Source organism: Lissotriton vulgaris, chromosome 6 (assembly GCF_964263255.1).
Source record: "Lissotriton vulgaris chromosome 6, aLisVul1.2, whole genome shotgun sequence".
NCBI classification, from domain to species: domain Eukaryota; kingdom Metazoa; phylum Chordata; class Amphibia; order Caudata; family Salamandridae; genus Lissotriton; species Lissotriton vulgaris.
In genome coordinates this window covers 410,896,186-410,910,953 of record NC_141694.1, presented here as the reverse complement: position 1 = coordinate 410,910,953, position 14,768 = coordinate 410,896,186, and the positions used below count along the sequence as shown (strand labels likewise).

Genomic DNA, 14,768 nt, shown 5'->3' with positions numbered 1-14,768 from the left:
CTTAACACAGTTTGCATCAAACCATTTGAAAGGACAAAAAGACAAGTTATTTTAAATCGTGGTAACAAAAATAGGAACTCCTCATTACAACTTTTATTAGTAAGGCCTCCAACATTCCAACTCAAAGGAGGAACAGTATGAGGGGAACTGAAACACCCAACAGAATGACTCTTACAAACAAGCATGGTCCCAGGGGAATGAGGTGGGGGTCAGTCATTTCAGACAAGGGTAAATCTGTTTGAAGTGGGTAAGCCGCTTTCCTGGATTAAAAGTGATATTTGAAGGAACTGAAGAGGGAACCTGAACCAAAACGGACACAGAATAACGAAACCAAAAGAGGGTGGTTTATATAAATAACTTAAGGGAAGAAGGCGTATTCGCACAAGTGGCCCGGGTCCAGCTGAAGACTGGTGGCAAAAAGGACGGCGAGCACTCGAAAGAGGTCCGAGAGACACGTAGTATTGCCGCTAATAGTTACCTCGATCATGCAAGTTACATGCACATACATGACACGGTCCAAGGCTACACAGTTGAATACACCGGTGACCGGCAGTCCAAAGGAGAAAACACAGTCTGCATGATCTATCTGGGGACTCAGAAAAACCGCGAAAAACAACGAGTAAACGCAATATATCTATCTAACTATCGATCTATCTATGGGCAAAGGGTAATCTATTATTTGTCAGCAATGTTCTGGATAGGAGTGGAAGTGATTTATAAGAAGCAAAGCCTCAAGTGTGTCTTGAGGACTATTCCCTAACTCAAAATTGGTAGTACATAACACGTTACCTTTTGCATACTTTATTTATGGCTTGTGTAGTAGTTATAAACAAATACATTTATATATAATAAAAATTTAAGAGGAGATAGTGGATTACATCAGTACAGTGAGAGGCAGGCACACTGAATAGGCCTTGTGAGCATCAGCAGAGATAGTATACTCTAAAGACATAGTAGCAAATAATCTTAGAGGAAGAAGAGTGTTTATTCCACATTAGATGGGTTGGTCTATGGCAATAACATAACATCTGACATTTATTCTGTGGTATAAAATGGGAGTGGGGGAGGTCATACATGTATTAGTATACATTCTCCCCAGTAGCATATTTAATTTAGCCACATACACTTTCAGTGTCATAGCATAGATCTATATATTGTTCCATTAATGTAGATGCCTATAGATATATACCTAAATACCCTTTCTCTTTACTTATACACATACATATGTGCACATCACAAGCGCAAATGCACATCAATATACTGCTATTGATTGGTATTTATATGAAATCTGTTGCCTATTGTGAATACGCACTTAGGCAACCGTTCTCTTCAGCTCCAGAGCCCAAACTAGTTCTGCTTCAGACTCAAGACAAAATGGCTTCAGTTTCTGCTAAATTGTATAAACATGCATTTGCAATGCAATAGGTCTTGCATTTACACAGGTTTAAGCTCTAGATAATGCCAATGCCTTTATTTCTGTTTTAAGAACTAAAACACAAATAAAAGGCTTTGTTATTTGCAATGTCACTAGCTAAAACTCGGGTAAATGCGAGACCTATTGCATTGCAAATGCTTGTTTTATAGGAATTGTCTGTGAACTCTCTGCCACTCTGCCACTAAAGATCCTTTCCTCCCCTCTGAAAACCACTTAGCTCTTACCTCACTCAGCCTTCTGTACCCCAGCAGCCAGGTTATCTATGGTAGAGGTTGGCCAGCACTGACAAAGTCAAAAGCTGGTAGCCAGCTACTGACCTAATGATTTTGCCAGTGCTTGTTTTTAATAAATAATTTTACACCTGGGTTTTGGGAACTTCATTGGTGCTATACTTTGAAAAAATATTTGTATATACAGAAACATTTGTTGGGTACTTTTCAGTCTGACAACCTAGAACAGAATGCCGTTGAGTCAAAGGCTCGAGGCTAAGAAGTAATGGATGGCTTACCCAAGCCCACACTCAAACAGTTTCTTAACAGTATGTGCCAACTTCATGCCATAGTATGACTGGCTATCTATCTCTACCGTAAGTTTAGGGTTCAAAAGTAAAGATGAAAAAAGAAGCAAGAGAATTATAAGAAAATATTTTCAGATTGTTTTGATTTGGCAATACTTTTTACCGCATGAAAAGCATACATTGTTAATAATTGGGCACAACTAGGCTGCACAATGTGTATGAGTAACAAGAGGTGACAATTAAGGTAATTAAAGAAGTGAATCCACCCATAGCCCTAGAATACTAAAACGATTGGTGAACCCTGTATGTTCTTTGTGAGCCACAAAATGGTTTACAGCAGACAGCAAAGTCTAGTATGCTTGGCCTGAAAATCATGCTACATGAATATTATGGAATGCAATGTTATATCATGGGTTTTTCATCTCGCCCTGTGTTTGCGAATTCCTTGTCCACCTGCCATTGTTGAGTGTATTGTTATGCAACGCTGTAGTCTACTGGAAGTAAATTTCTTTGCTGAGGATGTGTCTTGCGATTTTCCACCTACCTTGTCAGACCTGCTTGTATTTCTGTTACAGTCTGTGTCTGGGTTTCTGCATCCTATTATGTCATTGCCCCTCTTTCCAATCCACAGGCCAAGTTTCCAAGTTTATTAAAATAGTTTTGCTATCAGCCTTCCTGTTCATAAGCAATGGATTTTGTCAGAAATGGTGAAAGGCAATTCAGATTTATTATACCTTTGTGTTCTTTGTGCTTGATTGTATCTAAGTTTGAATTTTAGGATGTTAAGATTTGAGATATGTGTAGAAACATAAATACTAAATTATATTTCCCTTTACTTTTCCACCTAGTTGGTGTGCGCTCAGTCAGTGGGTCTCATGTTTCTGTTAAACGTCAGTACTGCTTGTGTATGTTTATGTGCTTTGATTTGGTGTGTTTGGTAATGTCTGAAACACTATCCCAAGCCTTCCAAAATTTCATCTTGTGAAATGTGGGCTAAATATATTATAATCAGTTTAAAAACCACAAAAACGCTACCAAGATGCCAATTCCACTAATTCAAGATGGTCTGCCATTTGATGTTTTTTAAATGTACCGATTTTACTTAAAGGTATTTAGGAACAATGTCGAGGCAGTGGCTGACGAGGTATTTATTTTTCTACGATCTAATAACATATTTCAACACCTTGACAGAGATAGTAAGCGCTATATTTAGAAAATACTCACAGTCCGGTCGGGGGTCTCGAAGCGGTGGTGGTCTGAGCTGTAAATGCCATATCAGACACAGACCGCTTAAATGCCTTATCAGACGTAGCGCCCAGAAGACCACAAAGTGCATGTGCAACAGAAGACGACAATGGAAACATCGCTTGACTGTGCTGTTGTTTCTCGTTGTGCAAAGCGAGGATTAGGGTTAAATGGAGGGAAGTTCAGCCTCGGCCCCTTTCATATCGTTTTAAAGAGGAAGTGTGTGGGCGCGAAGTGCAGATCTCCAACTAAGTGAGACTGCTGCTGGGCTGGTCTTTATCAGTTAGACTGTCTGCTGCAAATTGCCCTTCACTGCAGAGACTTCACTAATTTAGTGGCGCTCGCTCGTTACTAGTATATTTTAACCGATGGCCCAGGCCCTACAGCGCAGGGGCTGGCCAAAAAAGATTCCCAGGGCCGTCATTGGTAGCGCTTTCTCGCGCTACAAGATTGACGGCCCTGGGATCCACATATGCTGTACGCCGAGCGCTGCACCACCACTAGGCTAGGTGGTGCAGCAATTGCAAGCATGTGCGCTTGCACTTACCTACACGTGCGCAGTGCTGCTTTGTTACAGCTGCACGTGTGGGTGACGCTTTTGCCCCTTAACAAAATCCTTGACTGTACACGGGCCACCAGTGCTGTGTCGCACAGCGCCGCCTGCAAATGAGTGCCGCCTGCAAATGAGTGCCGCCTGGGGCGGACCGCCCCCCCCCCGCTCCCCCCCTAGATACACGGCTGATCCACTCTCATTTGAAAGTTCTCACAGTAATTCTCACATGTTGGAAGTTATGGGGTTTTCAGGCTTATATTGGTTGCACTCTTGTGCCGAGCGCTTCACCACCTGCTTGGTATGCAAACCAGTATCCTGGGCCGTAAAATGAGACTTCACTGTCAAAGCAGCCCCTCTGCCTCTCTGCAGCTCCAGCCACATAGGTTGTGCAGGATGGAAGTTCTCTGCCGAGCTGAAGAAGACCGGCAGTGTGGCTTCCGGTGGGCAGTCTAATGCTGCCTGTGCTTTGTTTTGGCTACGACATCACCCGCTTCACCCCTCCTCGCCCCAGCTAAGCTCAATTCAGCCAATCTGAGCATCTGGTTTGGGGAGGGCAGCAAGCACTGCCAAGACGCCTTAAGTTAAGCGAAACAATAAAGATGGGCTAAAAGAAGATGTTGGCCGACAAGCTACTCCATGGATGTGGGCAAGCTGGCAGTAGTTCGCAATCGACTGGTTGGAGACCCCTGGTACAGGACATATGGGTTATTATCCCAATGTTTCTTTGAGAGTGATGCTCCGGTTTCTGGGACTGATGACCTCCTGGATCATGCTGGTCAAGCATGCTAGGTGGAATACAAGGGCTCTGCAGTGGGATCTGAAGTCCTATTGGGCACAGTACCAGGGGATCTCTCAGAGTTCAGACTAGACTCTGACTCCCTCACCCTTCCCTACTCAGAGTTGACCGTGGTGACAGATAAAAAACCTCTGGGATTGGCCTAGTCTTCGGCTGAGGCCTAGGTCTGGATCAACCTTATGGAGCTGCGAGCCATCCATTTGGTATTGAAAGTTTTCTTGCTATCCATCAAATGGAGTCTGATCCAGGTGTTCACGGACACTACTGCCATGTGGTACTGCAACAATCAATACAGGGTGGGTTTATGGACTGCTAGGAGGATCTGCGACTATGGATGTGGCTGAAATGCCAGGAGATTTTTTCTGGTGGTGCAGCACCTGGTGGGATCTTTGAACACCAGGTCAGAAGAAATTGTCTGTCAACCCCCTGTAGCTCATGAATACTGCCTACATCTGGAGATTGTGTTGCACAAATGGGGAGAAACTTGGTACGATCTATTCTCCATGCAGAGAATGCACAATGTCAGCGCTTCTGCTCTTTGGAGTTTACAAAGTGACTCTCACTCAAAGTCACAATTCACTTAGAGTGGAAATCAGGACTCCTGTACACTCTCCCACCAATACATTTCATGCTCCGAGTTTTGAGGAAGGTCAGAACCAACTGGGCCCAAGTCATTCTAGAGGCTCTGGATTGAGCATGGACAGTATGATAGTCAGAACTCCTAGGCTTGACCATTCATCCCCCTAATCAGGTTGCCCCTAAGGGAGGACATCCTGCAGCAGCAGGGCAGGGTCCTGTACCCCAACCATCATACACTCCACCTACATGCCTGCCGATTGAGCAATGGAAGTTGAGCTCCTTTGACCTTTTCCCATAGGTCTTTGAGAAATGCCTGGCTGCCAGTATGACATCTACCGAGTCTGTATACATCTGCAGTTGGGATATGTTTGTGACCTAGTGTGCTACCATACAGATAGATTCAGAAAAGGGGGTGGTGATGGACAGAGTATCTGAAATAAGCAGAACACTCGTACCCAGTCCAAAGATCAGGGCATGATCCATCACCGTTTTTTAGCTCACTGCACCATCCCAGCTCAGAACCTGGCTACATGCAAATTAGTCTGTCCCTGGCCCAGTGCATCATGGGAACAGGGCAGACCAAACTACCAAGCCAATTCTTATACTGGGAAGGAAACAAGCTTCCGGGGACCGGTTTCTGGCATTTCAGCCGTCTTCGGCCCGGCTTGCTTGAATCCTGATGGTGCAGTGAGCAAGGGACTCACATCTGAGTATACCCTTCCACACTTATGGTGGACAAAACGATTCAGAAAAGGGGGTGGTGATGGACAGAGTGTCTGTCTGAATTAAGCAGACCACTCTTACCCAGTCCAAAGATCAGGGCTTGATCCATCACCGTTTTTTAGCTCACTGCACCATCCCAGCTCAGAACCTGGCTACATGCAAATTAGTCTGTCCCTGGCCCAGTGCATCATGGGAACAGGGCAGACCAAACTACCAAGCCAATTCTTATACTGGGAAGGAAACAAGCTTCCGGGGACCGGTTTCTGGCATTTCAGCCGTCTTCGGCCCGGCTTGCTTGAATCCTGATGGTGCAGTGAGCAAGGGACTCACATCTGAGTATACCCTTCCACGCTTATGGTGGACAAAACGATTCAGAAAAGGGGGTGGTGATGGACAGAGTGTCTGAATTAAGCAGACCACTCTTACCCAGTCAAAAGATCAGGGCTGAATCCATCACCGTTATTTAGCTCACTGCATCACCCCAGTTCAGAACTTGGCTATATGCAAATTAGTCTGACCCAGTGCCTCATGGGAACAGGGCAGACCAAACTACCAAGCCAATTCTTATACTGGGAAGGAAACAAGCTTCCGGGGACCGGTTTCTGGCATTTCAGCCGTCTTCGGCCCGGCTTGCTTGAATCCTGATGGTGCAGTGAGCAAGGGACTCACATCTGAGTATACCCTTCCACGCTTATGGTGGACAAAACGATTCAGAAAAGGGGGTGGTGATGGACAGAGTATCTGAATTAAGCAGAACACTCCTACCCAGTCCAAAGATCAGGGCTTGATCCATCACCGTTTTTTAGCTCACTGCACCATCCCAGCTCAGAACCTGGCTACATGCAAATTAGTCTGTCCCTGGCCCAGTGCATCATGGGAACAGGGCAGACCAAACTACCAAGCCAATTCTTATACTGGGAAGGAAACCAGCTTCCGGGGACCGGTTTCTGGCATTTCAGCCGTCTTCGGCCCGGCTTGCTTGAATCCTGATGGTGCAGTGAGCAAGGGACTCACATCTGAGTATACCCTTCCACGCTTATGGTGGACAAAACGATTCAGAAAAGGGGGTGGTGATGGACAGAGTATCTGAATTAAGCAGAACACTCCTACCCAGTCCAAAGATCAGGGCTTGATCCATCACCGTTTTTTAGCTCACTGCACCACCAGGATTCAAGCAAGCCGGGCCGACGACGGCTGAAATGCCAGAAACCGGCCCCCGGAAGCTTGTCTCCTTTCCGGTGAAGAATTGGCTTGGTAGTTTGGTCTGCCCTGTTCCCATGAGGCACTGGGTCAGACTAATTTGCATATAGCCAGGTTCTGAACTGGGGTGATGCAGTGAGCTAAATAACGGTGATGGATTCAGCCCTGATCTTTTGACTGGGTAAGAGTGGTCTGCTTAATTCAGACACTCTGTTCATCACCACCCCCTTTTCTGAATCGTTTTTGGCCACTATAGGTGTGGCAGGGTATACTCAGACATGAGTCCCTTGCTCACTGCACCACCAGGATTCAAGCAAGCCGGGCCGACGACGGCTGAAATGCCAGAAACTGGTCCCCGGAAGCTTGTCTCCTTTCCGGTGAAGAATTGGCTTGGTAGTTTGGTCTGCCCTGTTCCCATGAGGCACTGGGTCAGACTAATTTGCATATAGCCAGGTTCTGAACTGGGGTGATGCAGTGAGCTAAATAACGGTGATGGATTCAGCCCTGATCTTTTGACTGGGTAAGAGTGGTCTGCTTAATTCAGACACTCTGTTCATCACCACCCCCTTTTCTGAATCGACCATACAGATAGATGCACACTGTGCCAAGCTGTCTGAAGATGTATTGTGTGTTTGTCCCTTGCCCAGCATGGCCTTGCTTTGGTCATTGTTAAGGGGTACCTTACAGCCATTATGGCTTTTTTACATTTACTGTAACAGCCCTCTTTGTTCAAGTCACCGGTTGTGATGAGGTTTCTTAAAGGGTTACAATATTTGTTTACTACTTCACCTTTTAACATGCCCCAGTGGCACTTGAATTTAGTTTTGGCTTTTCTTATGTGTTCTCGATTTCAACCTTGCACAGCATCTCTTTCAGTTTACTCCCCTTTAAGACCGACTACCTGGTTGTCGTGACATCAGGGCGAATGGTGAATGAGTTTCAGGCTCTGTCAGTTAACTCCCCCTTAAACTAGTTTCTACCCAGACAAGCAGGCTCTTCATACTTGTGTCTCCTTCTTGTGAAAGTTGGTAACTTCTTTCCACATCGGACGATCTATCACCCTTCGTACGTTTGAGGAGAGGCTCCATTTGTTGTATCCAAAAAGGGCTCTCAGCTTTTATGTTAATCGTACCAGAGAACACCAAGTGGATGATCAGTTCTTCATTGGATTTACTGGAGCTAAGTAAGACCAGTAAAGAAATGCACCATTCCATGCTGCATTATACACTGCATTAAGATCTGCTAAGCTTTGGCTAAAAAGCTGCTTCCAGAAGACTTGAGTGCTCATTATACCAGAGCCGAGACTGCTACCACTGTGTTGGCTCATGGAGTGTTTGTCCTGGTCATTTGTCAGATGGCTACGTAGGTGTCTCTCCATATGTTCACAAACCACTATTTTCTGGACAGTTAGGTCTGTCAATATGGGCCTTTTGCCTGTGCCGTCCTGCAGGACTTTTTGGATTTAGCCTGTTCAGACTCCCTTCTAGGAAGTATTGCATGGCTGTATATTCTAAGGTGAGGAATCTGCAGTCAAAAGAACAAGTTACTTACCTTTTGGCAATGCCTTTTCTGCTAAAGACTCTAACTGCAGATTTCTCCCCGAACCTCTGTCCTTCCTGTTCTGTGAACTGGCCTTTCATCTAAAAAGATCCCAATCTAGAAATCTAGACTGGTCATGGTCAACTGGATTTTTGGCTTCACATCTCTGAGCACAGAACATTCCTAAGATTAACTGATGTCAGGGCGCATGGGTGGCACCTATATAGGCCCATGCGATTTACATACAGCTTGAACAGCATCAATGCGGAGTCACAGGAGCCATTCCCTGGCATGCAGGGATACTGCTTCGAAAGTTTTTCGGATCCAGTCTGAAGCCTGAGGGAAGATTCTAAGTTGAGGAATCTGTGGTTAGATCGAGTTTCTAACAGAAAAGACGTTACCAAAGCTAAATAACTTGTTCTTTAGTCTCTAAGACAGAGGTCTTCAAAATGTTTTGCTTTGAGCCCCACCTAAGCTAAATATTTTGAGGTCGGGCCCCCCTCACTTTATGTATAGATTGGGTGAGCGGGATGGACATGGCTACGTTCAGGGGGCAGGCCTCCCGCAAACAATCAATCACAGAGCTAAATAAACTATATTTACAATGTTTTGCATCAGTAGGTTCCTCAAACAAAACAATGGCACTCCTAGGTACTATTAAGAAAAAAACATTCAAATACTCAAAGGGTTAATTAGCTGCCAAATGCAAATAATGCTGTCCACAAAGAGCCCCGAATATATCCACTATGTGTTTCCGAGAAAATTTATCAATTTCCTTAGTGCACAATAACAGACACATGAAACACTTGATTCATTGAACATAATAACAAATTAGCAAAGTGTCCCCACTGAAACAGAACCACAAGGAAAAGAAAACAAACTATTTTGACGTCGGCAACTTTAACAAGGAAGATAACAACTGTGGGACATTGAAACTAACAACGTGGGGCTATTAAAAGACCAGTAGACTACTAAAGAAGATTTTTTGTAGTTGTTCGTTATGGGAAAAACACATGTACTGGAGTATGCTGCATGGAAATCTATCTGTATTTTCCCCACATTCATTCATTTACTCCCCTGTTGCTCTCCTAGTGTACATCTGATATACCTACAACTGTCTCACATTTTTGATTTCCATAACTTTTTCCAATTTCTGTTTGCCTTTTCCATCCATAGCATGCTCAAGTCATCTTACTATTCCACCTCACTCCTCAACTTTTTCCACCTAAACCTCTGTCCACCTTCCTCCTCTTCCTGTCTTCATTTCCTCCACCCCCCAACTTCTTAACGCTCCAACTGATTCTAATATTATAGTATCGTGCACTTTTTTCCTTAAATTATTACTCCACTACAGACCCAAAAAGTAAATCACAAACATTGCAATTTATGACGCCAATAGCTTTAACTTTTATAAATCAAAGACCTTTACTCTGAAAACACAAAACACTTAATTTTTTCTTTTTAAGCAACCTCCTTGACCCTGCCAGCACATTTACTGACCCTGCCCTCACTGTATTCCGGAATAAATGAAGATAGCCTGGAAATGCGGCAAATAACGATCTATGCTCTTTCAAAGCAGTCTTCATTTGCATGTACTTGCAGAGGCATTTGCGCCCCCCCCCCCTGGGAACCCATCCACGCCCCCAGGGGGGTGCACCCCACAGTTTGAAGACCTCTGCTCTAAGACCTCCCTTGTTGCGTTTATGGTTTCCAATATTTTGGCCAGCTTATCTGTCTGCTACCCTTCCCCTCACCTTTTCCAATAGGTCCCCCTATTATGTACATTCCTTCTGTAGCTCTGATCCTCTTTTAGTTCTCCACATGCTGGTCGCTAGTTGACAACCCTCAACCGCTGTGTCTCGAACAGTCTTATCTGAAAGAGACACGTTAGTGATAGATTCCTTACCTTAGAATTACCCCCAGGCGTCAGACTGGATCCGGAGAGTTTTCACCTCTGCGCATCGGAAGGTGGCGTTGTGCGGCTCTGTGTCTGTCATAGGCGTCGTGATCTCACGGTTGTCGCCGCGGCAGCCACTTAGATGCCGCCCTCGTGCGCTGACATTCATTCTTTCTTTTTCCGTGCCGGCAAGCGCAGTTCCGGAGAGAGTGGTACCCCCAGTCAATTTCTGACTGAGTTTTTGGGACTTTTGTCTCTGACTTTTTTGAGTCTACTCCTGGTGCTGTGGGGATGCCTGGTTTCAAATCTTGCCAAGTTTGTCCCCGCATGATGTCGGTGACGGAGCGGCACCGCAAGTGTCTCTACTGCCTGGGGCGCGACCATGACCCAATGTCATGCCCCAACTGCCGGGCCATGGCTCCGAAAACTTTGCCGGAGCGGTCACAAAGGTTGCTTGAGGCCTGGGAGTCGGCTCTGCGCCGTTCAAGGTCCCGGTCCCGTGGAAGGTCGAGGGACCAGTCACGGAGCCGCAATCATCATTCGGCAAAGTCTTTGCACTCGGGGTCAGGTAAGACGAAGCACAAGAAGTTGAAAAAGCGCAGTCGCTCTTCGCCTTCCCCTAGCCTGTCACGCAACATGGCTAAGGGTGCGGGTGGTGCAGCCCCCGCGGGTGCAGGTGGTGCCTACACAGTTGGCAACTGCCTACCCACTTTTCCCGGGTCCGTCTGCGACTCCGGCCCAGCTGCAGGACTACCTGTCAGCCATGGCTCGCCTCTTTGTCCCGTTGGGCCCGCCAGCGTGTCTTCGGGCGCCATGGGTTCGACTGGGAGTCTTTGCCCTTCTTTGTCGAGGGCTCCGGCCCTGATGTTGTCGACGGCTCCAGCCTCAGCGCAGCGAGAACCCCATGGATCCATGCATGGATCACAGCCAACGTTGGTTGACCTCGTACGACCCCAATTGACATCTACAGCACTGCCGCCGGCATAGGCCGGCCACCCAGCCGATGTCGTCCCCGGCTTCCACCCTGACATGGAGACGGAGCCGGACCGGTGTTGATCGACGCCGATGGGGAATTTCTGTCCATTTCTCCTTCCTCCTCCTTCTTTTCCGCCCGCCCAACAGGTTACGGAGGACGGGGAGGACTGGGAGGGGTCTAAAGACCCTCTCGCAGCCCAATGCGAGTTAGACCCGGACTGGGCAGAGGATTTGGAGGACGCAAGTGGACTGGATTTTTCTCCAGAACCTGGCGCACGGTCTCCTTCTACCGTGGCTACGGAGGAGGGTGGTACTTATTCAGTGGTGTTGCGTAGGGCAGCTGAGGCTCTCCACCTCGAGCTCCCTACAGTGGCCATCAGGACTAATCTCCTGACAGAAGTGCTTCGGCCGGCGGCTTCCTCTGCGGAGCCCCTGCTGCCCTCATTTTCCCCTCATTAATTTAGCGTTTACCCCTTCTTCCACATGTGTTCAGTTATTTAATATGTCTGTCTTCCAATTTCTATCTTTTTTATTCCATTACTGTTGTATAGCTGTCTTCCTCGCTCTCATTTCATATCTACCATTTTTGTTTTCCTGGTCATGGATTACCCCCCCCCCCCTCCCCCTCCCCCTATTTAGCTTGATATCATCTTTATATATTTTCTGTTTAGGTATCCCCGTTTTAGATTATACATGTTCCTTTATTTAGGTGTATGTTTAAATAAAAATTAACAATTGTGAATGTTAAAATGTATTAACAATAACAATAAACGTTATCATCTTTATTATCTTGGATATTGCTTATTTTAGTATCGATTCAAGTAATATCTAGTCAACAGTATTTGAGCCCATATCTTCTGCATTCACACTTTCTTGCTTAAAAAATGCCATCTGTTTCATTATTTTCTCCCCAAAAAATGTCAGCATGTTTTCTAAAGCTATACAATTTCCAGCCTGTGCACCACAGACGGTGGTTATATCGCATATAGCCACACACAATGTAATCCCACTCGTTTTAAACTTCAAAGGTAGTCTTTACTCAGACATTTCAGTTTCTGTCATCAGGTGATGTTCACATGACAAGCATAATCCATGCAAAAAGAACAATTGATGGACAGAATACAGAACAATGTCATACATTCACCCCAGTGCAAAGAACCGGGCCTAAATCCATCAGTTTGTTTTTTTTGGTCCCCATGCCATTTCAGTTTGAACCCAGCCATTTGCAAATCAGTCTTGACCCTGTGCCCAATGGGAACAGTCTAGCACGATCTGCCAGGCCAGGTCCACTCTGGACTGGAAACAAGCACCCTAGGACCGGTTTCAGGGTTTCACCCCTCACCAGCCAGGATACATTTGACTCCAGTGGCATGGAGAGCATAATCTATGCAAGTTACAAGCTGCTGAAGGGGGGTATCCTTTTAAAATACCAAGAACATGAATGTGTATAAAATGTGCATTTGAATAAAACAGCAGTGGGTTTCCTGATGTGCAAAGTGCCAACACAGTGGTGTTTATCACAACTGGTGGCTGGCCTTCGATTAATGAGTAATTTCATCTCAGTGGTTGCATTAATGTTATTCTACAACATCCTTATTTGTCCTATTCTTAAAAATATTAGTGTACTGCATTCTTTGCTGTCTGTATTAATCATACCTCTTATGCACAATATTCCTAATATTTGTTTAGGTTTTAAAAGATCACGGCCAAGATTTTCTTGTTGGAAACAAATTTAGTTGGGCGGATGTACACCTGTTTGAAGCGATTTTAATGACCGAAGAAAGATGTGAAGATGTGCTTTCTGCGTTCCCCGTGCTGCAGGTAATGACATCAAATAAACAAATGTAATGGGTCTTTGGTCTCTATGCAATTGGAAACGGGGTCGAAAGCGGTTTATGGTAATCATTGGACATGTGTTTTCCTTCGTCCTTTTATTGGTAGCAGTAACCAGACACATAAATTACAATTAGGGAGGTGAGTATGGTAGAGCTGCCATCTGAAGGGGAGTTTAAAAACCTGGACACGTATTTCCATTATTAATTGACTTAGGGAATTTCTTAGGGTGAAACGTTTGCCCACTGACCTAACTAGAAAGAGAAACGTCTTGCAGTTACAGAAAGTACTAGATCATTGGAGGGTTTGCTATCAGTGGTGGCTGGTGATCTTTGAAAGTAGTGGGGCGTGATACTTGGCCCAGATGCCACAGAGACAGTGAGAACATTGTGACACAAAATTGGGTAGTATAAGGGATTTTAAAACCTGCTTTTCACAGAAACTTGCTAAAAAGCCATTCAAGTATGTGGATAAATCCCTTCCAGCATTTTCAAAATATTTTTGAGAAGGAGTCCCAGATTGATAGAGGCAGGATAAGTGTTGGGGTTTGTGATGGTGATGCTAAATTGACAAGTATCTGAAACATACATCGCAACAGCTGGAAAACAGTGTAACCTGGCCAATTGACTGGGACTATTATTATTGCTTTATGGTGGCATGCCTGGAGTAGAGGCCTCGGTTTCTTTCAGCATGTGCGTGTGTTAATCAGAAGGGCCAGTACCTCGTGCAGCCAAGTAACCTTGATTATTAAATGGGCCCATAAAGGGTCAGCAAATGCAGATTATGTTAGCAGGCTGTGAGAGCCAGGAAACAACAACTCAAAATCAAAAACTAGACTTAAGAGGTTCATAACATTGTGACACCACCAGGCAAATGGACGCAACCAAGGATCCACAACTCCACACCATGAGACCTCCAATCACTGTGCCTACTTTAAATAAAAAAAGTTACTAAGCATGAGCAGTCTGGCAATCAAAAAATCATTTATTTTTCAAAATGGACTACATTCTATTTATTTATTTATTTATTGCATTTCTTATATAGCGCCAGAATCGACCCCCGAAGGGGTATCTCCGCGCTTGCCTTGGGAACCCGTCCTGGTTTTTCCCTGTGAGATAGCCCCTACAGGGCATCCCCAAGGTGAAAGCCAGGCATCCCGCCGTGGGGGGGCCGTTGTGGAGATTAAGCAAGCTTAATGCCCAGAGTTGCATAGTGTGAACCCATGATTAGGTCAGGCACCGAAGCGAGAATTATCGAGTCCGTGGACATTTGAGCTCAACACCCTGCCGCGTCTGGAATCGAACCCTGGTCCCGGGTCTGACCTCTGCGTCAGGGTCTGCCTGCTCTAACCAGTGAGCCACACTTCTCCACACTTCTATGGCCTCTGTTTAACACGTTACCTATACACTTTCTTAACATTTTATTTTCTAGTTAATATATATGGAAATATATAGGGAAAGAGCGAAAGGGAAAAGA

The 14,768-nt window shown here is 45.4% G+C and overlaps 1 protein-coding gene across 2 annotated transcripts in view; it reads left to right on the top strand.

Moving 5' to 3' along the window:
* Positions 1 to 14,768, top strand: part of LOC147707398 (glutathione S-transferase 3-like) — a 138,809-nt gene that overhangs the window by 122,092 nt on the left and 1,949 nt on the right. For both annotated transcript variants that reach the window (XM_086926425.1, XM_086926424.1), the window contains exon 6: positions 13,149 to 13,280. In XM_086926425.1, coding sequence (XP_086782551.1) covers positions 13,149 to 13,280 — 132 coding nt within the window. The remainder of the gene's footprint in view (positions 1 to 13,148; positions 13,281 to 14,768) is intronic.